Raw genomic sequence first — 26,922 nt, forward strand, 5'->3', positions numbered from 1 at the left:
ACAAAGGAGAGGGCAAGAGAAGCACAACCACCCCATAGTACAGTCAGGGGACTTGAGGCCAGGAACTTCCAGGGCCCCAGGGTTAGGCACTTGCAGAACGGAAACTGAAATCCTGACCTGTGTTCTTGGATGGTCTGTCTGCCCCCACCACCCACCCACTTGGCCTTGACAGTGAATAAGGGAAAGCAACAGAAAGAGGAAGCACTGTCTGTTCCTGACACACAGGAAGGTTCACAGGACTCACGGCCTCTGAGAGCCAGGACATAGGAGAAGGGCCACAGAGCTCACCAGCTGCATCTCACAGGGCCAAAAAGAGCACTTCCGCATGCAGTCACCTTCTGAAAGCTCCCAACCTGTCCCCATCCCCTCAGCCCAAGCTCCCTCCCCTGCTTACTGCACTGGGTCCAGAGTCAGAAGTCCAAAGGGAGACCCTGGGCTTCATGGGCTCGCAGTGGGACCTTAACCAGGCCTTTCACCTCTCTGGGCCACCATTCCCTCCCACTCCCTCCCATTTAGAACAGGGGCCATGTAGTGCACGCATGCATACATGCACACACTGGCTTCCCCGTGTTTCTAGGCGAAAGGCCAGTGGGGTAATGGCTGTGACACATGGGAAGAATGGCTCAGCCAACTTTATTTAATTCCCATTAAGTCTTTTCTTTGTCAGAACTCAGACCTCCCAAATCCTAACTCTGTCTGTCTCTATCAGAAATCATACCACTCAGAGCTAGAAAGAGCCTCTTTCCCAAAGGAAAACGAATATTTTCTCAGCTCACCTACTACCTGCACCTATCATGAGGTGCACCCTAGGCACGGAATCTTTGGTTCCAGAGAGAGAGTGGGACTGGGGTTCAGAGGAGTCACAGTCTGGGCTGACCCGGCAGGTAGGAGGCATGGGTGGCTGAGTCCCCAGGCTGGCTGACTTCCAAGCCCCGGTTTCTCCCCTGTTGCTCTTCCCCAGCCACAACATCAGCCCTCCAGCCAGCTGCTTTAAGCCAACTCTTCCGTGCTAGGACCTCAGAACCCCCACGCTGTCTACCTGAGCCCCCACCCCCCGCCCGCCTAATGGCTTTTGCAAAGCCCCACCTCCAGGATACACCTGACATTTATGGCCATCTCTCCTGAACATTCTCTCGCCCTCAGCTGCTCAGGAACCCAGCTTCATGCCTTTTATGTTCACAGTGTGAGGCCAGGCCTGGGCTGCAGACTACCAAGGATTCCTATGGCCAAACAAGGACGCGGTTTCTCATCCCTCATCCCGCTGTGCCCACCACAGTCTGCAGCTGACACAGCAGCCAGCATGCAAAGCTCACAGCACGGGTTCTCGCTACTTTTCATTCACAGTAAGTCGTGGCAATTTTGTCATTGTACAACAAGAGGAGATGGTGACCCAAAGACATGACAGACTGGCCCTTGTACAGGGTCCCTAATGGGGCATTGGATTAAAAAAAATTGGATATCAGGTCCCATGTAGTCCAGGCTGGCCTGGAATTTACCATGTAGCCAAGGATGATCTTCCTGCCTCTACCTCCCAGTTACTGCAATTAGAGGCATGCACCACTACATCTAGTTTACATAGCACCTGGGATCAAACCCAGGGCTTTGTGTATGCTACATAAACACCCTACCAACTGAACTCTGGCCCTAGCCCCAAGGATGGACATCTACTGAACATCTGCTATCAGACAGGTATTGTGATGAACACAGGGAGAGGTATAATAGGTGCTTGGAAGCGATCCTTTATGCTCGAATGAGTCCAGGAATCTTGGCATCCGACTAAGCTCTATAGTGGGTAAACCCACTGATTCCTTCTCTCACAGGGCATGGTAGACTTCTCCTGGACTAGACTAGTTCACTGCACCTTACAGACAAGAAGGCTACAGGAAGGTAAACTGTGAACATTTTAAAATGAACACGTGCGTGTGTGTGTGTGTGTGTGTGTGTGTGTGCGCGTGCTCATGCGTGTCCATTATGGGTACACATGTGAATTGGTGAACATGCGGCAGTCAGGTGACAACTTTGGAGTGTCAATACTTGCCTTCTACCTTGTTTGAGACAGGGTCTCCTGAGTTTTGCTTCTGAAAACCAGACTAACTGGCCCTTGAGCTCCAGGATTCTCTTGACTCTCTCCCATTGCCTTAGGTCTACTGGAATTGCAGGTGCCTGTACTGCTTGCATCTGGCTTCACATGGGTTCTGGACACCCAAACTCTGTCATCAGGCTTGTGCAACAAGTACTTTTTACCACTGAGCCATCCCCACAGCCCTAAGGTATCAACTGCAAGTGCTAAGAACATGGTGGGAATGGGAACTGTGTTGGGATCTTTCCCTGCAGGTAGGGTTGGGAAATGACAAAGATAAGGTTCTGGCGGGCTGAGGCCTAGAGGGAGGCTAAGACAAAGGAGAACTAAGTTGCAAAGAAAGGAGAAACTTTGGGCTCCAAGAGTCATGTATAATTCATCTCTGATCTCAAGGACCCAGCACACGGCCTGGCCCAAAGGAGGCATCATAAAACAGTTCATGAATGGACAGATGGCATCTCAACAGGAGCACAAGGGCTGGGGCTGAGCCATCTGGCCCAACCCGGAGACTTCCTCTGAAGGTCCCCACTGTGGCTACTACTGTTTCATGGGGTTAGAAGTTCTGGCCAATGCAATAAGACAGGGAAAACAAACAAGAGCTATAATCCTTTGAGGAAGAGACAAAAGTATGTCATTCTTTGCAATGTACACAAGTGCCTGCCTAGAGTATCCAGAACGAACTGAAACCCTAGAGCTGATAATGTAACCCAGCCAAGGGGGAAAAAGGTGGTCATGAATTAAGTGCAGAAAGTCCCATAATCAAGAGTTCTCTTCGCTGAGAGCCAGCAGAAAGCATAATAGGGAAAGAGATTCCAAACACAGAACCAACAGGAACATTAAATTTCAAAACATAAACTGAGTAAGAAATGTGTAGGGGTTATGCAATAAAAATGATTAAGCTTTACTGAGATGTTTTAAAAACCTCAACTAAATAAAAGACATACCAAGTATGTATCGATAGGAAAACTTAATGTTTTAAAGATTCTAATTCTTTACAAATTAATGCACGCATTTAATGTAATTTAATAAAAATCTCAAGAGGGCTTTTAAATGAAATTAAGATGGCCATAAAGTTCATCAAATGAAAAGCAATAGCCACAAGTATTTTAAAAGAAGAAAGGAGGAGTGACACATAGTAAAAGACAGTAAATGTCATATAAAATGGTATTTCACTAACATACAAACATACAAACAGCAGTGAAACTTAAGGTCAAAAGAGATCTGGTTCATCACTGAAGAGTCATTGGAGGAACAACTGTTTAATAAATAGTTAAACTACTAGGCAGAAAATAATGTGAGCATTCTACTTCATATTCCCTCCCTCTCAAGATTAAATCCAGATGGTTTACAATTTTTGATTACTGATTTTTTTAAGATTAATGATATTATGAAATTACTAAGAATAAAAGTGAACACACATCTGATATTAACATGGGAAACAAGTCTCCAAGTATCAAAATAAAGTAGGGCTAGGGGTTCAGGTCAGTAATATAGCACATGGCTAGCATGTATGAGGGCCCAACACAGAGAAAATCATTGTGAATGGCTTTACTGGGAAAAGAAAAACCTAGAAAAGTACTCCTGAGGCTGGCAAAGCTTTAATAACCTTAATACATGAATCAATTTTTATAACAATAACAAACAACTGGCCCTTCCAGGTAAACCAATGTGTAAATGATGAAAACAAACATAGTAAGAGAAGTATTCATGTTATCTTCCTCTAACGCTAGCAATGCCATGAGTTCAACCTTTCTAGAAGGCAAGTACCAGTTAACTGCTAGACACCTATGGCTTTAAAGTTTAGGGTATGTCATAATCATTCATGTTTGTATCATATATATGTACATAGATATCTTGACAGATATCAAAACACACAGCTTAATCCTGAGACAATCCAATGAGGCATGAGCTGCTACAATCTCCATTTACAGGAGTGGACACAGGCCTGGGGAATGTTAGTAACTTGCTCAGGGTCACATACCCAGCACAAAGTACAGCCAGGGTTCAACCTGAGGCCCACTGGCTCCTGTATCCGTGCTAGTGACTCTATTTTCATGAAGTAACCTAATAGAAACAGTTAGATACTCCAACATTTATGGACGCGCATTTTCTTCAAGATAAAACTATATTAACAAGAGTAGTTCAACAGAAGGACAGCAGTTGTAAGAAGGATGGATAGCAATGCTGGCAGGATGCCACCAGCCATGAAAACATGTGTGGGGAAGCAGTGTTCCCAACAGGAAATGCTCATGGTGAATGCTAAGTTCAGAAGGCCAGACAACAGTCTCGGTGAGGGAGCACATCTCATGCTTGACACATTCAGGAAGGACTAGAGAGTCCAGGAGTGTGAGACTGAAAGTGCCCTGTGGCTCAGTGTATGGGACTCAGTGTCAGACTACGGGATGATGGCTTTGCCACCTCCCAGAAGAGTGGCCTAGTGAGTTCCTCGGCCACCTGGGCCTTTGGTTTTCTCTTCTGTAAAATGGGGCTGATAGCACCTATACTATGAAGTGTGGATAGCCTTGAACAAGGCCTGTATTCCCAATGCCCTCAGACTTATGACTGGACAGGGCCACTGTAGGTGGCTTCCTTTCTTCCCAACACTTTTGCTTGACTCATGAGGGTAGTCCTACCTCCATCACCATGCAGAGGGGAAGAATCAGTTGGGTTCCAAGGCCTGAGGGCTATATAGCACTGCCTCCACATTTCCACCACCTCTTCTAGGAACCACTGAATCCCTGTCCCCTCCCGGCCACCCAAGGCTCATAGTTGCCCTGAAAAACTCATCAAAACCAGCAGGCAGGGACTGGGTAGGAGAGGGAGGACAGGAGTCTCGTGGCTCTGGGCAGCAGCTCTCCTTATCTCTGTTTTCCCCCTAGTTCCACCTTGCTCAGGGCCCAGCACAGCACCTGACTCCCCCTCTGTCTAGATGACCCTAGGCAGTACCAGGCCCCCTCATAGGCCTTAGGCCAAGCCTAGCTTCTCCAGCAGCCATGTGGCCTTCGTATCCTGGCTCAAGTCCCCCCACCTGTTCCAGATGTTCCTTGGATAAAGACCCCCAAACCCCCAGCCTCCTTGTTCCCTGTCACCTTGTCCATTGCCCTATAGACCTTAATTCAAACTTCCAGCCCTCAGGGAAGGCATCTCTCACCTCCCGAGTGATCAATCCATTTCCTGGGGTCTCTGAGGAGCCTGGGCCTTCTATATGGACCCTAGACCCCACGCCACAGTACAATTCTCTATTTGCCAGTGTGAGGGTTGGTTTTCTTTCTTGCTAGCATTTTGCTTCTCTCGACAGTCAATGGCAATGCCAGTCTGTGCCCTGTACCCTGAAGCCTGTCATAGACTGATACCATTATCCTTCCCATGGACAGCCTTGACCAACAGTTCCAGATAACTCAGGTTCTCTTCATGACTCAGGTGGCAGCTTCCTTTATCACTCCACTTTCCAGGTGAGGAAACTGAGGCAAAGGGAGTTCAAGTGATCTGCCCATAGTCACAGAACTTGGGGTGACAGGACAAAGAGGTTTGAACTTGGGTCCTCAGATACCTCCACAACCCATGTTCTGAACCTCTGAGTTTTCTTGAAGTCCAACCATGTGCTTGCTGATGAGTCCAGCCAGTGACTCCACTTTGAGTAGCCCAGGTCAGCCAGCCATGCCTTCCGGAACATAGCTCCTTGGCTCCCTCAGAACCCTTGACCTTGTCCAGGTAGAAGCTAAAGAGCCCTCTTCCTGCCAGGGCTCTGCAGGAGACAGCGCTGGGAGAAGCCTGGCCTAAGCTAGACCAGCCATGGAGCCCGCGCAAAGCTCCTTCTGCAGGCAGACCCGAGAATTCCACCCACGGCCCGGCCTTCCCACAGTGAGGTAAGGACGTGGGCCTGTCATCCCAGCTCTCTGATCCTCCATAAGGATGGAGTCCCACCCCCTGCTTCTCTTCTTTGCAAGTTCTTTTCCCATCCTGGAGGCTTTAGGAGGATCTTTCTCCCACAGGACAGGTACCAGTGCCAATGACACACAGTAGGTGCTCAATCAACCAAGGATGCCCATTTGGGTAGGAGGTATTCTGAAAGCTGATGCCATGCTGGAGGAAGAGGACCCAACCCTGCTTATCCTGCCATATCACCTCCCAGGACCAGAGATGGTCTGGTATGCTCTGGAGACCCTCCCCAGAGACTTTCACCCATTTGTGCAGACTCATGGCCTCCTCCTTCAACCTCAGCCAAGCTGCTCATGTCCTCCAGGCAGAAGGAATCCTACCTGGTCCACATACGTCATCTGAGAGCAAGGACAGCTGGAACCAAGCCGGGCACATCCTGGCCTCTGGCCCAGCTGGCCTGCCCTGGGCTACTGCTGCTCACCTCTTTGCTCAGAGCCTAGTGTTCAGGCAACGGGCATGAACCCTGCCTTCGGGTTCAAAACACTGGGGGTGTTTTGTACAAATCCCAGTGAGAGGAGCAGCCTTTCATTGCCCCTGATTCTCCGGAACTCACACCCTCTCTGTCACTCACTCACTCTGCATGGCCCAGGACCAGTCACGAGTGGTTTGTATTAAGCCACTGGGCCTTTGCCCTTAGCTCTGCAAAGAATGACCTCAATGCTTGGCCAACCAAGCTTCAGTCCTGTCCACATGTCCCAGCTCCATAGAGCAGGAGGATTTCCCTGCTAGGGATCGGTCTCAGTGCCACACCGGAGCTGCTTTCCCAGACAGAAGGAGCAGCAGCCAGGGAGCCTTCCTGACACAAGGGCATATCTATGGACGCCTGATGCTGAGGCCCATGGTGCTTAGAGGGGAACCAGGGCCAGCACAGCCCAGCCTAGGCCAGAGAAAGGCCCTGCCACAAAAGTGCAGAACCAGAGCAGGCCACCCAGGGCAAATCTTTCTGTCCAAACAATGGCTGACTTCCAGCATCTCCATGGCTGCTGCAAAGAACTCTCCAAGGAGCTCCCCACTCTGCCTGACCTTTGAGGGCGGTGCTTGGAGAGAGTGGCTCATCTGCCCATGCCTTGGTTTCCCCATTGGTAAATGGGTGCTGTCTCTATATCATCTCTTTCATCTTTGTGGGATCAAGTGAGACTAGGGAGTGTCCACAAAGAGACTGTGATACTTGGTGGCGATTCTCCCCAGTGATAGCCTTGTTAGAACAAGGGCCACCTGGCAGCTGCTGGCATAGACATTTTAGGGCCCCACGGTTTGCTTTCCAAGGAGGGACTCTGCCTAGCCTGGCCAGAGAGTCACAGACCTCTAGGGACTGAGGCTAGAGCTCCCTCAACTCATATGCATATGTCCTCAAATCCCAGAGACACTTAAAGGCCAGCAAGGCCACTCTGTGAATCAAGAGAGCGTGGCTTTAGAAGACACTTGCTGCTTATTCAGCCTGACAGTTAAAGCTTTCCTAAGCCACTGACCTTTGTAGTCGGATTAGCAAAGAATGACCTTGGACCCGATAGCCAAAGCCTAGGAGTGCTGTTTACCATGGCTGGCATAAGCGGAGCTAGGAGGCCCGGGAGCCAGGAGCCCTTCTGCTCTTTGGGAATGGCCACGCTGCTTCTTCAGTGATTCCCCTAACTTCCATGTTGTGTCTTCTCCCCCACCCCCACCTCTCCTGTTATTCCTGAAACTCCTTTCCATATGACCGGCTGATACTGCCCCTGGAACTTCTCTTAGGGTTCAGAGCCACTCATTCCAGACGCTAGCTGGACAACTCGACCTCTGCCCAGTGCAGAAGATCGCCATCACAGCCCAGCTGTGAGTTTGGTGGGAAGGGCCTCAGTGAGGCGGCAGCCTGTGCTGTGCTCTCCCCAGGTTCCATCTGTGCAGCTCAGCTCACGGCACCCCATCGATCTCCATCCATGATCCGGCCACACGTTCCTGGCTCAGTTGCTCAGGCCGATGCCAGGAAGTCCCTGTTTTCCGCCTCCCTCCCATCCCTACCCTCTCCCCCATCTCCTCCCACGCCTGAGGCCCCACCACCTGCCACCCTTCGCTCCCCACTTAGTCTAATCCCTACCCCAATACACCCTACCCAAGGCATACAGCAGACTTCTAAAACACGACCTTCACACAACTCTAAACTGACTTGCCCACAGAGTGAGGCTCACAGCCTGGTAAATCCCAAGGCCTTCTCTATGGAGCACTAGCTTGAGTGTATGTGTGTGCGCGCGTGTGCATGCATGTTCATATATATGTAAGCACACATGCATATGCAAGAGCACATGTGTGTGTGCGTGTGTGCGTGCGCGCGTGCCTGTGTGTCTGTAGGCCAAAGGGTGTCATCCTCAGAAACACCAGACACCTATTGTTAAGACAAGTTCTTCCTCTGGTCTGGACAGGCTAGCCAGTGAGCCCCAAGCATCCTCCTGTCTCAACTTCCCAGTGCCAGAATTTCAAGTATAAGTCATCATGCCCAACATAGTTAATGTGGGTACTGGGGACCTAACCCAGGTCTTCATGACTGCAAGCAAGAATTTCACCCACTGAATTCTCTCCTCAGCGAACCAGTTTGCCTTTTTGCCCACTCTGCAAGATGGCAGGCCTCAGGATCTAGCTGCCCACCTTCCCATCTCTCCCACCTGGAAGCTAAACCCACCTCCCAGTGCAGAGCTAAGCAGAGAGAGGGGCTCAAGGAGTCTCTGACCTAGAAGGAAATCCCCCACAGACACCATGAAGACCTTTCCCCAGTGTCACCCCATGGCCACACCTCCAGGCCCCTAGTACATACTTACTTTGGCTCCAGGAAGGCCAGGCAGACCTGGGTTCCCATATGGCCCCGGAGGACCCTGGAAGGGAAGAGGAAGTAGAGATGAGAGAAAATAGTTACACTGGGCTGCAGAGATGGATCAGTGGTTCAGGCACTTGCCCACAAAGCCTAAGGACCAGATTTCGATTCCCCAGAACCCACGTACAACCAGATGCACAAAGTGGCACATGGACCTGGAGTTCAGTTTCAGTGGTTGGAGGGCCTGGTACACCAGTATTTTCTCTCTTTATCTGCCTCTCATAAGTAAATAAATAAATAAATAAATAATTTTAAAAAATTTTATTCAATTTTTATTTATTCATTTGAGAAAGACAGCTAGAGAGAAAAAGAGGCAGAGAGAATGGGCGCGCCAGGGCCTCCAGCCACTGCAAACGAACTCCAGACACGTGCGCTCCCTTGTGCATCTGGCTAACGTGGGTCCTGGGGAATCGAGCCTCGAACGGGTTCCTTAGGCTTCACAGGCAAGCACTTAACTGCTAAGCCATCTCTCCAGCCCAATAAATAATTTTTTAAAAAAAGAAAATAGGAATACCCCACTTCTGACAACATAATCCAGCACCCTCCTTCTGCCCACCATGAGTATCGTCTCCCTGAGTCCCAGCTTAGCAGCATGGGTGAGGCTCCTCTAAAGGGGTCCCCCAGGAGCCTAGACCTGCATCAGCACACCCCATGTGTTATATCATTGCTCCATTCATCAGCCAAGGAGGTGCCAGCATTACTTCTATCCTGAAGATGAGGAAGAGGTTGGTAACTGCCTGCAGTCATCTGGCTACTAAAGGCCAGAGCTGCTCTTGACCTCAGGTCTGTCTGAGCACAGGACAAGCTTTGGCTCTGTACTCCAGAATGCACCAGCCTCGGACTTGCGTCACGCCTAGCTAGTCACTTCTCTCCAACCTGTGGATGCCTCCTCTCCTTGGGCCCTGCTGTGCCCACCGTGCCCTGTCTGTCCACCCCACAGCTGGAAACCAGACCTAACCTTTGAAGCCTGGCTCAAAGGATACTTTCTCCAGAGAACCTTCTAGGGCTGCTCCACCCTTAGGACTCCCACTGAACTTTCGCAGAGTCCTTGGATCTGGGGTTCACTACACTGTGGGCAAGGCCTCTCATGGACAAAGGTACAGTCTTCCCCGTGGATAAGAGCATCCTCCAAATGCAGCCTTGAAGGCTTTGCTGAGGCAACACAAGGGTCTTGGTCAAGGTTACACTAGAGTGGCGGCCAAGCAAGAGCAGTCCCTGGGATGCTGGCTTCAAATCTGCCTTATTTGTGGCACTGAGTTTCCTAGGAGTTCTCTAGCCCTCCCCCACCCCCCAACAGCTAGGTCCTTCCCATCACTTGCTCTAGACTTCCAGCTGAGCACCATGAACCCGGGGAGGAGGGTCATGCCCCAGAGCGTTTGCTGCTTAGCAGCAGTAGTTGGGGACAGTCAGAGTGAGGAGGGGTATCAGGAGAAGTTCACACTGATTCCAGGCCCCACAGACCTGACAACTTCGTCCAGGCCCTGCGGGTTCACAGAGCCAGTTTGGGAGAGGAGGGAAGACAGTTTCCCAGCTGCAGCCTATCACATTGCAGCCAAAGCGCCTCCCCGTCGTTGGGAGGGAGTGGACCCTCCCCCTCTCTGAGAGCAACAGGAAGGAACAGTGTTCCACAGCACTCAGCCTGGGGAAGTTATAGTGCCACGTGTGACCCTCCTGGAGTGGTCCCAGGGGTCCATTAAACACTGTATCCTGGCACCCAGAATCTGGATGGATCAGGACCTGGTCCTAGTTCGGACCCTCAGCCTGCACCCAAGCCTCCAGCTCCCTATGTGCCTGGTGCAGACCTAGAGGTCTCTAGGGAACTGGGAAAGCTCCTGTGTTCACGCTGGCTCTGGGGATGTGAGCTCGGAGCTCAGAAGAGGTCTCTGGCACCCAGCTCCCCAGAACCAGACCTGAGTTGCACAAGGTCAAGGGGCCACCGCCTCCCCTCAGTCGAGCCCCTAGCTGCTCCATCTGCAGCTTGCAGGGGGTGAGGGTTCCTGCTTCCCCGCCCCCACCGCCTCAGCAGCTGCCTCGCAGGGAAGTGAGGCGCTGAGTTGACAGGGCGCCAGACAGACTGCTGCTGCTGGAGGGGCTCGGGGAGTCCCCAGGCCTTCTAGGAGGTGGGACAGGGTGGGCCACCAGGTTCTGGGTGGCCTCAGGTAGGAATCTTCCCCTCCCGAAGCCCAAAGCCACCACCTACATGTTCAGAGACACTGGGGTTGTTTAATCCAGTTTTACCAGCTGTGGAATTTTCGGGTCCATGGGATTTCTCATGTAGACATGGGGTGGTGGGGGTGGGGCAGCCAGAGAACCTGAAGCATGTTGGAGTCACTCAGCCAGAGCTGACAGCCCACATGGGGATAGGGGACTCTGATCTCATAGGCAGAGGCACTGAGGGCCTGGAAGAGACAGGCAGACGGACAGACAGAGAGGACTTGCCTAAGATCACACAGCTCCTTGGTGGGAACGTTCTCAACCTTGAGAGTAGAATTATTTTCCAAACATTTGTCCAGCCCTTCTGCTAAACATCGTGGAAGGCAGAGAAGAAAACAAATCCCATCTCCAAGTGGGGCCAGGTGGGGAGCTTGGCTGGGTTGACAGAAAACTTAGCAGGGTGGATACTTAAGAAAGTGATGAGAGATGGAGAGATGGCTCAGTGAGGAAAGTGCTTGCTGGGCAAGCATGAGGACCTGAGTTTGGATCCCCAGCACCCATGTAAAAGCTTGTAACCTCTGCACTGGGGAGACAGAGACAGGGAATCCCTGGGGCTCACTGAATAGTTAGTCTAGCCCAATGGGTCAGCTCTAGATTCATGGAAAGACTATGTTAAAGGATAAGGGGGAGAGTGACTGAGGGAGACCTCTGGCCTCCACGCACATGCATATACACACACACATACACAAAAAGAGGTGGGTGAGCTCTGGCAACAGACTGCCTGAGTTCAGTCCTGGTTCTGGTGTTTATGCCAACTTTATCCAAAGGAACCACATGTTTCTGAGCCTCAGTTTTCTCATCCTTAAAATGGGTGGAATCTTAGTACCTATTTCCCAGGTGACCTGGAAGATAGAGTGAGATCATACCATGTATGTGGGTCAGCCAACTGAGTTCAGCAGTCAGTGAGAGTTTTTGGAGAGTAGCATGTGTCCTGGGCATGCATTCCATGAGGCTTAGAAGCCAGGAGGAAAAGTAAGTTAGATAGCAGGTTCCAGAGCCCTGGGCCCAGGAGCACAGGGCCAGGTCTGGAGAAAATCAGGCCTGAGTAATTGCATAACCAGAACCAACCACTGGGCTCAGAGCTAAAAATATGCCACAGGCAATCTCTCCTGCCAGAGCTCACCAGGCTCCCAGTGTGGGAAAGGCCGAGTTGGCCAGGCCACATCCTGGGTACCACTGGTCCCAATCCTGTCAAGAAGGGATGGGTTTCCTTCCCAGAGGACTTCAAGGATCCCAGCATTTGAGAAGAGCCAGGGCTTTCGTCCTGGCTTCACCATTGGCACCTAGGGAGGCTTCCCACACTGGCCCATAGAGGTTACAGCAGAGGTAGGGACCACACAGGTAGTGGCAGGTACCATGTGGGCAGGTACCATGCGCAGGAGCTGTCAGCACTCAAAGGCTTGGGCTAGCTCCCAGCAGCCATCATAGCTCAGTGCAGCCTCCCTCCAGTTGAGGTCAGCCTTCCTTGAAGGCCAGCACTGTGTGAGATTTGCAGCCCAGCACAGCCTGAGCAGAGACAGAACGAGATACCCAACAGCCTTATCCTCCCACATCAGGCTTTTTCTGGACAAACCGCACTGGCTCAGGGAGCTACACTTCAGAAGTCCCTTCCTCACCCCAGTCTACAAAGAGCAATATCCACAAGGTGCAACAGAGACCCCATAAGAGGTCATTGCTGTCCTACCCATGTCCACCCCCAATAGATAAAATGGATAATGGATGCTGGAGAGGATCCGGAAAGGTCTGGTTTAAAGAGTCACCCAAAGCCCCAAATAACAGCACACACGAACTTACCCGAGGCCCTCGTGCACCAGGAGGTCCAGGGAGCCCTGGCAGCCCAGGGGGCCCCTGAAGAGAAAGCAAGAAGACAGTGTGAGGCAGTGTCAAGGGGCAGTGGAGACTGGGCTCAGTCATTCAACAACTGTCAAGAGGCTGGGTGTGAAACTCCATGGCTGAGGAGAGCGCTCCTCTGAGGCCTCTGCCCTGGGGAAGTTGAACTCAGAGTTTCCAGACCTTCTGGAAATACAAGTTGCTCTTTCCCAGTCTTTCATCACTCAGCCAACTTGTGAGGATGGCATCTCCTCCAGGAAGCCTTCCCTGACACTTCTCCAAGTTCGCTCTCTATTTTTTTTTTAATTATTTTGGGAATTATCTGTTTGGAAGCTCGGCAGATCATGACTTCCTCAAAGGAGCTAGCGGAAGATGAATCATCTCTACCTCCAGGGCCGAGCCAAATGTCTGATAACATAAAACAGCAGGAAACCTCGGCGTTCAGCCAAGTTCTCTGCAAAGTCAGAGCAGAGAAGGCGCTTGGCCAAGGTCACACCAAGCATCTTTTACTCCATGAGAAAAGCTGGGTAGTGTAAAGGGCCCAAGGTGAAGGTCTGGGTCACCTGGGCCTGAGTTCAAATCCTCACACTGCCACCCAGCAGCTGGGCAAGGACCTTCTGCTGCAGCCTGGACTTGTAGAAGGGAGTAGTAATTCTTCCTGGTAGGATGACATCTAGGATGGGCAGACTTTGCATGCCTGCTGTGCTATATAGCACAGTGCTATGTCCAAATGCTCCACCTGTTCCCATAGGGCCCAGTCTTCACCATGGCTCCCCGCTCCCCAAGACCTGCAACAGCTTCCCATGGGTCTCCTTGCCTCTGCTCCTTTCTCAGCTCCTCTTCTGCAGCCCTCCTGCGCACAGCCTCATCCACTTGCCCCACAGACACCCCCGCCCCACCACCACCATTCAAGGATATTTAATGGCTCCCTATTTCCCTGAGAGAGGCCTGGCTTGTACTGTGGCATTTCGGGACCATCTCTCTACCTCATCTCTGTTCCCTTCCCAGGAAAGGGCAGCAGCCGGGCTGACTTACTCAGCGACAGCTGGCCTTTGTTCACGTGCTGGTTCTACTGGTGACTCTTTAGAACTGGAGGAGTAGCTACGGTCCTGTCCACCTCAAAGGGTAAAAGAGGACTAGCCAGTGCACGGATGTAGGACTAAACCCAGAGCCCTCAAAGGAAGCCAGGCTTTCGAGGATCCCAAGGCTTGGGAATTCGTTTGTTTCGACCAGCCATCCACGAGATTCCAGGTCTTCTGCCCAGACGCGGAGTCCGTGTTGAAAACTCAGTTCGCTCTGGCTGGCAAGGAATCCCAGCCTCATGCTGGGCAGCCGGGCTCAGCTCAGCTTGGCGCTCTGGCCTGTGAGCCCCTCGGGCTTGCTCACCCGTGAGCAGTAATCAGACCTCTCTCCCTCCCGCCCCTGCCGAGAGCACTGTGGGCTTGCTCAGCAGTGGGAAATAATCAGAGCCCAGATCCAGACAGACAGATACAACCCCAGCCCAGGGTCACTGGACTGGGCAAGGGTAAAGGGAAGAGCAGCTGTATAGCCTCAGACAAGTCTCTAGATATCTCCTACTAAGCTGGAAGCAACAGCAATATCGCAGGGGGTCTGACTGGTGGATCTAGGGTCCTCTGTCCTGTCTGGCCCATGGTGGGTTTGGGGTCAGGCTTTGGTGGCAGCGTCCGAGTACGTGTGTGACAGGGTCGGCTCCCACAGGCCGGTGTGCTTCCAGTCTGCAAGCCTGCGTTTCTATGACTATCCCGAGGAGGATAAAAATAGAATGTAGCCCCAGATAATCTATAAAATGTGCTAATCCTGGTGCCTGGCACACAGTTGACGCTCGGATAGTGCGAGCTGCTATTTGTGTTAGGCGAGCCCTGAGAACATCTCCACTCAACAGCTTAAGCCACCTCCCTTTGCTACTGTGGACAGAGGAAATGGTGTCCTTTCCTCCTTGACCCAGTTCTCCCAGTTGACCTCAAATTAGGGAAATGCTTGTAGCTGAGGTTAAGCATGGCTGGAGGTGCACTGTGTCCTGTCAAAAGGTGTGAAATGAGCGAAGCCTGAGACAGGCAGTGACATGACCACGGCCACTCAGCTAGTGAGCAGCTGAGGCTAGACTCAAACCCAGGGCCTCTGGGCTTGTTCTACCCAGAGGTTGGACAGGCATGTCTCTAAGTAAAGCTGATCTATGAAACGAGGTTATCAGGTGGGAGAACCATGAGGCCATTCCCTTCTCACAGGAGGTCAAATCTAGACTCCCATATGGACTCTATTGAGGCCTACACATTAATCCTGCCATTTCCTCTGCCACGGAAATAGGGGTGTCAGCCACAGTGTGACCTCATCCAGCACATCTGTCCAGCAGAGTCCAATGCCAGGGAGGACCTACAGTCAGGCCTGGTGATGTCAGTCGGTCATGGCTGGGCCCTTGAAACAGCCCCCAGCCCAGCTGCAGGCCTGCTCCTTGCCCACTTGGTAGTTTCTTTGTTTGCTGAGGGTGAGGGCGAGTGCCCAGGGGCCTCTGCTCTAGCCCAGCCCCTGCCTGCTCTGGAGCAGCGGAAAATGCTGCCATTTCTTTCCAAGCCCACAGCCTCAGCCTGAGTGGGGAGAGCCCAGTGATTCACGGGCTGGGGTGGGATTTTTCCACGCTTCAAACAAGGAGGGCTCTGAGTGCTGGGCTGGGGGAAGGGGCGGGGGCTGCAGGCCTGTCCCTGTCTGGGTCGTGCAGAAGTTCTGAGCCGGGCCAAACACACGCACAGAGCCATGGTAATACCACACAGCCCTGTGGGCGCCCTCCCCCTCCCCCCCGCCCCGGGGTCCTGGCCTCCCATAACCACATTGAGGGGACCCTGCACAGAACAAGTCCTTCCTTGTGCCCAGCTGTGGCCCACTCCCTCACCCCCACTCACCAGGCCCTTACAGAAAGCATAAGACCTGCTGGCCTCTCCCCTGGCAGTCAGCAAGCAAGGAGACATTCCACAGGCCTGGGCTCTGGGGGAGCCAGGTCCAGCTGGGGTGAGCTGCTTTCTGCTGTGTGACCCAGACAATCACCTCCTGGTCAGTGGACCCCCACTCTGGGTCCCTAGCCCTAGCCTGATGATCTCAGATTGTTCCTAAAGAGAGCCCGAGGGTACGTGATGCCCCTCATCCCATCTCTTTAGCTTTGTGGCCTCGAGTGAGTGACCATACCAACTGGTGCCTCCCTGCCTCAGCGTATCTTGCTGCAAGATGGGGTTGTAATAAGCCACCTTCTGAATTTAATGTGTGTACCCTGCTTAATCTCCTTTGACCCCCGTCTCCCTACTCTGTACCCTGGGAGCTGACCTCCAGTGCCTGCACCCTCAGCCTTCAGTTTCTGCTGGGGTTTGGCCAAGGCAGAGCCTCAAAAGGACCTGCCTGCAGGAGAGAGGGTGGGCGCTAGCTCCCTGATGCAGGATCGTTTGCTCCTGGTAGGCACTGATTACCCCTTGCTCTCCCCTGCTACCTGCAGGCCACCTATGTGTGGAAGATAACAACTTGCTGTGGTTCCTTTCCCACGATGTCTAGGCTCTGCAAAACCTCCTCCTAAAACTACGCAACCTTGGAGAGGTAGATCCTGCCACACCCACATTTCACAGGAGTAGACACTGAGCTGAGTAATTTCCCCGATGGTCAGACAAGCTCTGACCACCTCGAAGGGATTTCCATCATCATTTGGGCTAGGAATGAAAGGATGGCCAGGTAAAGTAATAGTTCTCACCCATGTAGGTTCAGATTCAAAGCCTGCATGCCTCTGCTGTCCACACAGCCTCTCCACCCCATTGGCAAGGGAGTTGACGTGTGTCCTCAAGGAGCCTGGCCTGGGAGTCTGGACCACCGTGGTCTTTGTCGGGACTTTTTTTTTTTTTTTTTTCATGATCCCTTCATTTTCCACACTGGTCACAGTGTCACAAGTGACATTTGTAAAAAGTACAAGGATGTGCAAATGTCAATTTAGGGCCTTTTCTGATGACAGAGAAGCTCAAAGAGGAGACTGGCAAAATGTGAGCTGCAACCCATGCCCCATGGAAAAGGATGGAGTCCATGCATACTATAAACCCAAAGGCAGATTCTACCTCCTCAAAGCCTACTTCAGACCTAGGTCTGCTTGCCTGGATGAGGCTCTGTCCTCTCTCCAAACGCAGCATGACCTTGAGAGAGTGGGCCGGCCTCCTCCACTCAGTTGGGGTACCCTGTGTGGTTGGAAGGGGACACTTCACCCCTGTTCACCTCATGGCCTGTAGGCCCAGAGCACATGTCAGGGAAGCTGAGCAGTCAGGGCCCAGGGTACCTGAACCATGGTCAGGCTGGTGCGGAGGATCCTTATTCTGCCCTCACGGTAGTGGCCAATTTCAGAACGGGGAACTGGAGCCAAACGCTGACACAATTACAAAGCAATGTGTACTATGTCCATAAGATCTTCAATATGGTGACAATGAAAGCTGAAGCTCTGTCCCCTTGGAGACAGGCTGTGTAAATATTATTCCTAATGATTATTAAAACTCATTAAGTGTTTTTGTAAGGCCTGGGAATTCCCAGTGTCTGCCACTATCTGCTCATCCTGGGGATCCCGATCATCAAATCCAGAGCCCAGTGGGGGACCCAACTCTAGAAAGGAGGAGGAGACCCCTGCAGGAAGGTCATCTCCGAGGTCAGAGCAAAGGCCCGAATCTTCTAGAAGTGCCAACACACTACACCCCACCCTAGAGGAACTGGCCTCTAGTTGGGAAAGGTCATTGGCCCTGGACACAGCTCCAGGCAATCTGAGGCACTGACCCCAGCCCTTCCCCTACACATGGAATGTTCTTCCTTTGTCCCTCCCTTGCTCCCAGACCTCCTCATCCTCCTCAACTCCTCTACCAGGGGCTGATAAGCAAATGCCTATGGGTGCCAGCTGGGCAGGTAACATGAATAGATGAAAAGCCTTCTAGAAAGACTCAAGAGGGAGAAGTGGGGACCATGGTGACAGGAGGCCTCGTGTAAAGGAGCTAGCCCAGAGCCATCCCGTCTCCCACTTTCCAAGCAAAGCGAGCGGCTAAGACTTTCCTAAGAATTCGCTTGCATTTTCTCAATGTTAGTAACTACTAGATTTTATAAAAAGAATGCTGTGTGTGCCAAACAAAACACATCCCAAGCTACTCATGCACAACCTCTGTCCACAGCTTCCAGACAGGCGCAGGGGCCAGCATGGCTGTGCGGAGTGGGAGTCGGGAGGGCGTTGTGGAGGCTGCTCCGGCAGATCCCTCTCCATCACCTGGCCTGGGCTTGGCAGCTATGGCGTACCTGGAGCCACGTGGCCCTTGCAGTGGGGTGAGTAGTAAACAGCTTTGGATTTGGGTGAGCCACAGCCTAGGGGCTACTATCTGGGGATAGCGACCACTCCTGAGTCTGTCTCACAAGTCTGCCTTAGGACACACTACCCCAGAGATAGGAGAGCAGCGGGGTCTGGGCTCAGGGCCAGCTCTCTCCCCTGAGTGGTTCTTTTGCCTGCCCTTACTGGGGGCTCCCTCTTGACCAAACAGCTCTTTTCGCTACCCACTCTCCCGCCAAGCAGCATGCAGATCTCACTCCGACTTACCGGTGAGCCACAATCTCCCTTGGGCCCTGGAGGCCCCACCAGCAGTGAGGAGAAAGGTGTGGGTCCTTGCAGGTGGAGGAAGGGGTAAGCACTGCTGCTGGGCCGAGGGCTAGAGGACAGGATGTGGGCCGGGGCCAGAATCAGGGCAGAGGTGGTCAGTGGACTGGGCCTAGTCACCAGGTCACTGGGTGGGGCATCTCTGTCTATCTTCCCAGGACTGAGGGGCACAGGCGTCCGGGGACTGCTTTTGAATCCAGCTTTCTTGGACTCTTCCAGGCCAGTGGATTTCTTGCTTCCAGTTAGGGCTGAGCCAGGGGTGCGGGCCGCAGGTGCTGTCCTGGGAGTTCCCATGCCCGAGGCTGGAGGCACGACACCAGGTAGCGGACGAGTGGCTCTGGTAGGGCCAGTACTGGAAGCAGGAGGTGGGGACAGAACAGTGGGCCGGGGAGCTTTGAGAGAGCTGGCCCGATAAGAGACTGGCTTGCTGGCTGGGCTAGTCATCTTAGGCTCAGACTGCGCTACGAGGGGAGGGGGCTTTTTAGAGGAGATGGCAGCGGTAAGCAGGGGCCGGACACTGGGTGGTGGAGGTCGGGGCGTCACAAGAGTCCTTGGGATTGGTGGTCTTACTGTGGGATGGGAGGCTTTGGAAGGAGCTGGGCGGGAGGTAGGGGGCTTCTGAGTGGGCGGGGCTGGCTTTGTGACTGCAGGGGTCGCTGTCTTCTGGGTTGGATGGGGGCTTCTTACAGGGACAACTGAAGGGGATGGGGCTGGAGTCTTGGTGGGAAGATGTTTGGGGGAACCGGTGGCTGTGAGCTGCAGTGACGAGGCAGCAGGATGAGGAGCTCTGGGGGTGCCAGCTGGAGAGTTTGAGGGTAAAAGGGGAGGTGTTTTCCTGGCTGACTGCTTGGCAGAAGATAATGAAGCCCCAGCTTTGCTATGCTTGGGGACTTTAGGGACGCTTGTGTTCAAGAGCTTGGTGGGGATGGAAGGAGAGACAGTCAACATGGACCCTGTGCGTCCTGGCTGGGCCCTCAGAGCTGCTGTGGCCATGGTCAGGTTTCCCAAGCCAAGCAGGGTCAGGTCTGGCTGGAAAGCAAAGGTTCGGCCAGAGTCCAGGGGAAAGAGGGCTCCCAGCTGGGGCCTGTACGTGTCCCCCTGTCTGCACTGCTCCCTCAAGCGGGCACAGTAATTGTGAGTGACCTGCGCCACAGGGTGGATACTGAACTGGCAGAGGGCACCTTCAAACTGAATGGCATGTGAGCTCATCTTCCCCAAGAAGAAGGAACCCTGGGGATCAAATGAGGGCTCCCTGCGGAAAGGCAGCGGGAGGGCCACCCGGCGCTGCCCACAGGCTGTCACCAGGGTGACCGTGCGGCCACGTAATTCCAGGGCCAGGTGATGCCAGCGTCCATCATGCACGTCCATGTCAAAGGCCACAGAGTGCCGGGGCCCCAGGTGGAGGAGCATCTTGCCGGGGAGGAACTGCAGACCCAGCTGCAGCCTGTGCTTCCGGCTGCGGACAGCAAAGAGGAAAGCATGGTTCACGCGATGGGAGCACAGGCTGAGCACGAGAGCCAGCTCCGGGCCCAGGGTGGCAGGAAGGACGGCGGCCGTGGGCGCCTGCAGCCGGGCCCGCTGCGTGAAGATGAAGCCCGATGGGAATGGGATGATGCCTGGGGGCGCTGGGATCCGGCCGCCCCCTGTCCTTGTCCAGCTGAGCCCCATTCGTTGGAGGACGTCCACATCTGGGAAGGAGGAGAGAGATGGTCAGAGCCTGCTCCAGCCCTGGTCACCGGCAGCCGCCTGGTCTCTGCATGGAGCCTGTCCAAAGCTGGTGGCTGAGGTGTCACACTGCAGTCACTCAGTGCATGCTGCAACCCTGGGAGCAGGCTGCATGATCTTGCAACCTTTCTGGGTCCACATCCCAGCTCTGCCACATCCTAACCCTGTGAGTCTAGTGCCTTGATTTTCCTGCCTATCAGCTGGGACCCTCCTCAGAAGGATGGCAAGAGAATTAAACGAGTGAATGCCATTGTGGGGCAGGGGGAAGCATCTGCCACAAAATAAGCACTTTTCGATGACAGCTGCTGTGACTATAAATAACAGCCTCTGTGGAACACTGGTGTTCAGAGCCAAAGCTGCCCAGTGATGACATGCCTCCCCCTTCAGGAAGCAGACCCCTAAGTGACATGTCACAGAAGCTTGGTCAGGAAGTCTAGGGCACCTGGCTGGTCTCACTACTTCCACAGGAGCATAGTGGGTTCCCTTCCCTCCCGCCACCCGGGTCTCTGGCTGAGACAGGAGGAGGAGCTGGTGTCTGTTATCAGTCGGGAGGGAAGAGGCGCTTCACTAACTGTCCTTCTCCTCCACAGTGGCTTTGGAGAACACAAGGGAGGTAGCCCAGACACCCATGAAACCTATGTCCTCCCACTAAGCACACGTACACCTGACCTTGGTCTAGCCAGGTCCCATCATTCTGGGAATTATGTTGGCAGAATTGCCAGAGCAAGAGGAGGTTTTCAGTGTTCACCAGAAAGGCTTCCTGACCCTCCTTTCCCTGGTCACCTAGCGCCTTTAGATGGCTGAGCTGCCCAGGTTAGCAGGTGCTGGCTCCCAAGCCACACCTCTGCAGGGAGCCAAAGGCTGCCTCTACTACTTGTGTGTGGGTCAGAGCTTCAGGGCCCTGACCCTGGGTGTGGAATGCTCTATCCCCATCACCCTGTAGCTGGAACCCAGCACTCAACACCAAGCATGTCCTCAGTCGACAACTGTAAGTTGGGTGTGTGGGTGGGATGTACAGACAAAGGGATGAATAACTGCATGGATAAGTGATTAGATGGACGGATGGGACATATAGATAAGCCAAGAGACTGAGAGATGGATGAATGCATGCATGGGTGGGTGGAGAGACAGGGAGAGGGATGTATGAATGGGTAAGTAGAGGGAGGGAGATAGGAATGGATGGGTGAATGGGTGGGTGGATGGACAGATGAATGAGTGGATGGATGGGCCACTGGGGAACGCTGAGAACCTATGTGCTGGCAACATGGCCGATGGCTTTCCAGCAGGCTCCAGTGTCAAAAGGAAAGACTGAGAGCTGGCCAGCCCACCTGTGAGCCTGGAGCCTGAACCTCAGCTGCCTCCATTGTGAAATGGAATGACGGGGAGCACCTCCACCCATCCTCAGGTTGCTAGGAGGCAGAATAGTCCTCTTTAGCACCCTCACCCAAACCGGGCCTGAGTCTCTTCCTGACCCTTGGGACCCCTGGGAAACTTACTGACCCTGGCAGTAAGTGGAGAAGCTGGGTCAGCCTCAGACAGTATGGGCAAGCTCACTGTTCTGAGGACTCTAAGCTCCTGGGTGCTGTCTCCATAGCTTTGGGGTAAGACTCTATTTTCCCCTGGGGCGCAAGGGCCCTCCAGCCAGCTGAGCTCCTCTTTCCCACCCTCTCTCCCATCTCTGCTCATCTCCAAGAAAAGCACAGCAGATCTGACATGGCTTCATCACGGAGACTCTCTTCTTACCATAAACTAAGCAGGAAGGATGTCACTTGTGCCCTCCACCAAGCTGCATGTGACAGCCTCAGGTCACCCCTCAGCCCTGCTGTACACACGCCCCTCCCCACAGAGCAGGCTTACTGGCCCACTCCTGCAGAGCCGCAACTGGCCAGGACAGGTGACATGGAGGAGGAGCTGTCCCTTGTCACCCTCTCGGGGTGACTTTCCAAACTGACCCTCGGCCAGTTTCCAGGGGTTTCTGAAGATGCTCTGCAAATGAACCTCAAACTCTGATTCCCAGAGCTGAAACCTCTAGCCACTACTTGTCCCACAGGGAGAGGGAAGGCTGCGCTTCCAGACCTTTCAGTTCAAGGGAACAGGGTCGTGGTGAAAACTAGCCGAAGCGAATATGCTTTCTGTGCCGTGCGCCCAGTTCTCTAAGCCATCCATGAAGTAGTAAATCAACTGTCCAAATAGCATATATGTGTTGGATATAAGAATTTGTGTTGCTGCATGAGAAGGGCCCCGCTGTGTAGCCCCAGTAGACCTCCCCTGCCTCCTCCTCCCATGTCCTGGATGACAGACCTGTATCACCAGACTGGGCTTCCATATAATAACTCCCCAAAGGTCATGCAGCTCACAGATGGACTTAGAACTCAGAGCCCCAGACCCACAGTCCCTATTCTCAGCCACCACCCCAGACGACTCTGAAGCTGCCCAGATTCACTGGGAGGTGGAGCAGAGCCCCATGCGGAACCCCACTGGGAGGAAGAAGCAGGGGATAGGGAATGTACCCAGTCCTGCGCCAGGGTGGACAGGACCGCCAGCTGGCCCCAGAAAGATGCCTTTATTACATAAACCTGGCTCGACAGAACTCCGGCGCCCCCCCCCCCCCGCCATTGCTTGACTAAGGACTCTGAACAGCTGTTCGGCAAGCTCGGAAAATATGACACACACACTAAATGTTACCGGGCGGCAGAAGTTTCTCCCGGGCATGGCCCTCACCTCCCAGGGGTCCGAACCCTGCCCAGTGGCAAGGTCAAGCCATGGGGACTCCCGCAGTGCCCACTGTGTGCCCCAGAACACGGCAAGTGTGGAGGAAAGGAGGGTAGCTATTTTCAGAGGCACTGTGATGCTTGACAAACAGATGTGGAAAAGGTCTGGATTTCACCGGCCCAACCCTGCCCAACTCCCTAGACAGCACCTCAGAGACAGGATCTTATAGACAGAAGAGGGGGTATCCCAGGCCTAGTCAAGGCTATTATGGCTTTTGTGTGCCCTCAAAGCACATCGTAGGGTAGCCATGGGATTGAACCAGAAAAGCACCTGGAACAGCCTTAGCAATGTGGGGGCGGTCCTGCACGCAGCACTCCCCACCTCTTATAAACCCCTATGAGTGGATCACTTTCCAAGGAGTAGGCCTGTGGTCTGTTCCATTCTCCGGATGGGAAAACTGAGACCTGAATTTCAGCTAGAGGAGCAGATGTCTGCTACCTGAGTCCTGGGGCCCCTTTCTGCCCTACTTTGTCTTCCCCTGAACAAACAGAAGAGAGAATTACCTTCAGGAGCTCCTTGGGTGGAGGCCAGGTGCCAGGCAAACAAGACCAAGATCCAGGCGAGGAGAAACCCCCTAGAGACAGGCAGACACAAACGCACACAGCATCAGCTTCCACCCGAACACCCAGCCCCGGCGGGCAGCCAGCCTTTCTACTCCACTCCATCCCGATCTTGGTCTTGCATGGAGGAAGCCAGAGACAAGGCACAGGCTGCAAGAACCCACCAGAGAGTACCAGTTCCTGGGACACTCCCAGGCTCCAGGCACACCTGCCTGCACGCTGCCAACACAGTCTCATGCTTCGCAGATGAGTATGCTTAGGAAACCCTGCCCCGGGTGTGGGCAGCTCCTGCCCCGCCCCTGGCCTCAGTCTTCCCATCTACATGAAGCTCTTTCCTAAGCCCCAGGCAATGGACAGCAGGGGCAAGGCTTAAAGGGCAGAGGGGGAAACAGATAGACTGGCTTGGGTGACCAGCATCCTCAAAGGGCAAGGGAGAGAGAAGGCCCATTCACAGAGCCCACACCAGGATCGGGCAGCAGACCATCTGGCACTGTGCTCATGGGAAATGGGAGGGGCAAACAGAACTGATGGAGAGCCAGGCATCCCCATGTGCAAACCTGGCTCTGGGGCTTCCCAGTTATGTGACCTCAATGAGTCACCCAGCCTCCTTGAACTTGTCTGGTCCACGGCATGCTGGGCTGACACTCCATCTCTTGGAGGCCAAGCTTGGGGATTAAATGGGCTCAGGCATGTGAAGGGCTCATCTGGCCCCAGCCACAAAACCCTCCCTCTGGTTCCTGCTAGTCCAGCATGATGGGAACAGGAAGAGTTAAGGCCCTACTTCAGTGCTCCTGCCAACACGGGAAGAGGCATCTATCTGGTTCTACTTTCCGGTGGGAGCAGTCATTGGTGACATCTGAAGCCACTTGGGGCATCTGATCCCTAGGCAGGCAGGAGGGAGGCTGGCATGTGGCTAGAGGTGGCCAGACAAGCAGTAAGGGCATGGGCTGGGATGGACTCATCTGGTCCCTTTCCCAAGTCCAAAACCGGGCTGGGGTGCTGCCAGGAACCCCAGAGCTTCAGGCTTGCTGAAGCCCCGAATTTTGTCCAGGCAATCCAGGCACCTAGGAAAGCAAGCTCATGTCCAGCGGACTCCCTCTACCTTCATACTTAATAGCAGTGATGACCAATAGCAACCATGACTTCGTGGCTTGGGCACTGTGAAACTCTCTGTTGCTCACTCGTCTATAGACATGGACTTTAGCTGATCCTCAGGATGCTAAACCAACCAAGGAATGTCACTTGTCATACCAGTGACTGGGTCAAGTCTGTATGTATGACTCAAATATGACCAATGAGGTGCGAGTGATGCCTGTTAGGCATCCTGAGGAAACCTTTGGGAAGAATTCAGAGGTTTTCCACTAGCCTCTCTACGTTGTTAAATGAGGACACACTGCCTGGAGCTGCTACAGCTATTTTGTTCACAGGCGGTACAAGTCCCATGAACATACGGGGATGGCAAAATGGGGAAAGAGTGGGTGTTGGACGACACCGCAGAGATACTGAATTAGCCACCCTTAGCACTGCTTTTCCTTGTGGACCCTTGAAAGGGGAAGTGACAACCCCTTATTGAAATCAGCTGAATTGGGTCTTCAGTTACTTGCACACTAGGGCCAACTGGCTGTGACAGTCCCTAGGATGGTGGTGGTGGTCTCTTGACATCTTCTCCAGTGAGGTCTTTGTGTCCACAGTGTCCACCACCACCTACTAGGCAGAGGATAACCACAGGTATACTGCAGTATGTCTTCTTGGCTGTGGCCCTACCTCCAGAGCAGCACATAGGGGGTGATTGTCTATTTCTTTTTCTAGACTGAGTCCCTAAAGGGCAAAGCCACCTGTCCTGTTTACTCATGTGTCCTCAGCACCAAGCAGACAGTATGTGAGGCACACATGCCTGTAGTACTGGGGACTTGCAAGTGTCCTCCCAAAGCCTCCCTGCCTGGCTCTGGCTTCTTCCAGGGTCCTCTGCTGCTATTGCAGGGAGTATGCCTTCTTCTCAGGGCCAAGTGTCTGCCTCACCAGAGCACCTAGCCACCCTGCCGTTCCCGGTCAGGGCAGGGCAAGCCTTCTCATCATAGCTAGACTGCTGAAGCCACCTCTTTGGCAACCTTGATGGTCTGGGGAGGGAGTGGCTGGCAGCTTAGTTTCATTTAGTCAACAGAGAGGACTGAGAGCCCGGGCAGGCAAGCGCTTCCCCGCAAGGTCACCTTACACAAAAAGGCTTCACCCTTCAGGGCAGCATCCAGGAATACAGTGGTCAAGAAACCGGGGGCAGAGCCATCCTCTGCACCTTGCCTCAATGGCTCCCACAGCATACCGCACATTCGCACACCTAAGCTCGAGAAGCCCTGCAGGCAGGGTACTGAGGCCCTTTCCCAGGCCCTGTCCCCACTCTTTGAGTTCTGTGCGGCTACGTTAAGCCCACCTGTCGCAGATGTGTCCCACCAACAGGGAGAAGTCAAGTGGGAAGAGGAAGCACAACATGCGTTCTGGGTCAATATCTCTGCCTGTGGATGTGGCCAGGCAACTGCTTTGTGTCACCCTGGGTTAGTGCGTGTGTGTGGGGGGGGGACTAGAAGACACGTGCTCAAAGACGTGTGTGTCATGTCTTCTGTGCCATCCAGCTGCCTAAGGCCATGGCTTTTACCCTGCAAATTGAAGCTTCAAAGACTCTCCAATGCAGGTGACCTTCTAGGCTCCCAATTCTGTACACACTGGGTGCTTCCCCAACACAGAGCACAGTTGAGTGCAAGAAGGTCCCCAAAGATCCCTAGAGACCAGAGTCTAGTCCCAAGGGCCTTTGCGAAGTGAGACTGGCAATGAAAGCCCGGCAGCGCCACAGTGGCTTGACTCTCACTTAATAGAGTTGCATTTGTCTTGTCTCCCAGGACTGGACTTGCTGGGGACTAGAGCCCCAGCCTTTCTCAACAAGAACAGCGATGCAGAGCAGAGCCACGAGCCTTCTATTCCAGTAAGCTCTGGCCTCAAAAGTTGGCTCGGCTAGGGAGGAGGCCCCACTTGCCTCTTGTTCAAATGCTGTTTAAGCTACTGTTAATAATGCCGGGTGCCTGCACTGGCTCTGAGCCTTCTCTCCAGCTTCCGTTTTCAGCACTGCCTCCTGGACGTTGGCTGAGCCACCTAGGGCTCACGGTGTCAGCAAGACCCCTGGGGAATGGAACCACTCCCGGGAGGGCAGCTGGTAGTCCAAATGGGAGCCACAAGGGACAGAACCTCAGACACACAACCTGGCCACACAGCCCTGCAGGGTGGAGTCAGGAGTTCTGGTCCCTTGCAAGAGGCTCAC

The 26,922-nt window shown here is 53.5% G+C and overlaps 1 protein-coding gene across 2 annotated transcripts in view; it reads right to left on the reverse strand.

Annotated features, from left to right (window-relative positions):
* The window catches only part of Col27a1 (collagen type XXVII alpha 1 chain), a 129,922-nt gene that overhangs the window by 98,905 nt on the left and 4,095 nt on the right, over positions 1-26,922 (reverse strand). For both annotated transcript variants that reach the window (XM_045141753.1, XM_045141752.1), the window contains exons 2-5: positions 23,562-23,632; positions 18,505-20,249; positions 12,867-12,920; positions 8,806-8,859 (exon numbers count right to left, since the gene is read on the reverse strand). In XM_045141753.1, coding sequence (XP_044997688.1) covers positions 8,806-8,859; positions 12,867-12,920; positions 18,505-20,249; positions 23,562-23,632 — 1,924 coding nt within the window. The remainder of the gene's footprint in view (positions 1-8,805; positions 8,860-12,866; positions 12,921-18,504; positions 20,250-23,561; positions 23,633-26,922) is intronic.

Source organism: Jaculus jaculus, chromosome 1 (genome assembly GCF_020740685.1).
Source record: "Jaculus jaculus isolate mJacJac1 chromosome 1, mJacJac1.mat.Y.cur, whole genome shotgun sequence".
Classification (NCBI taxonomy): Eukaryota; Metazoa; Chordata; class Mammalia; order Rodentia; family Dipodidae; genus Jaculus; species Jaculus jaculus.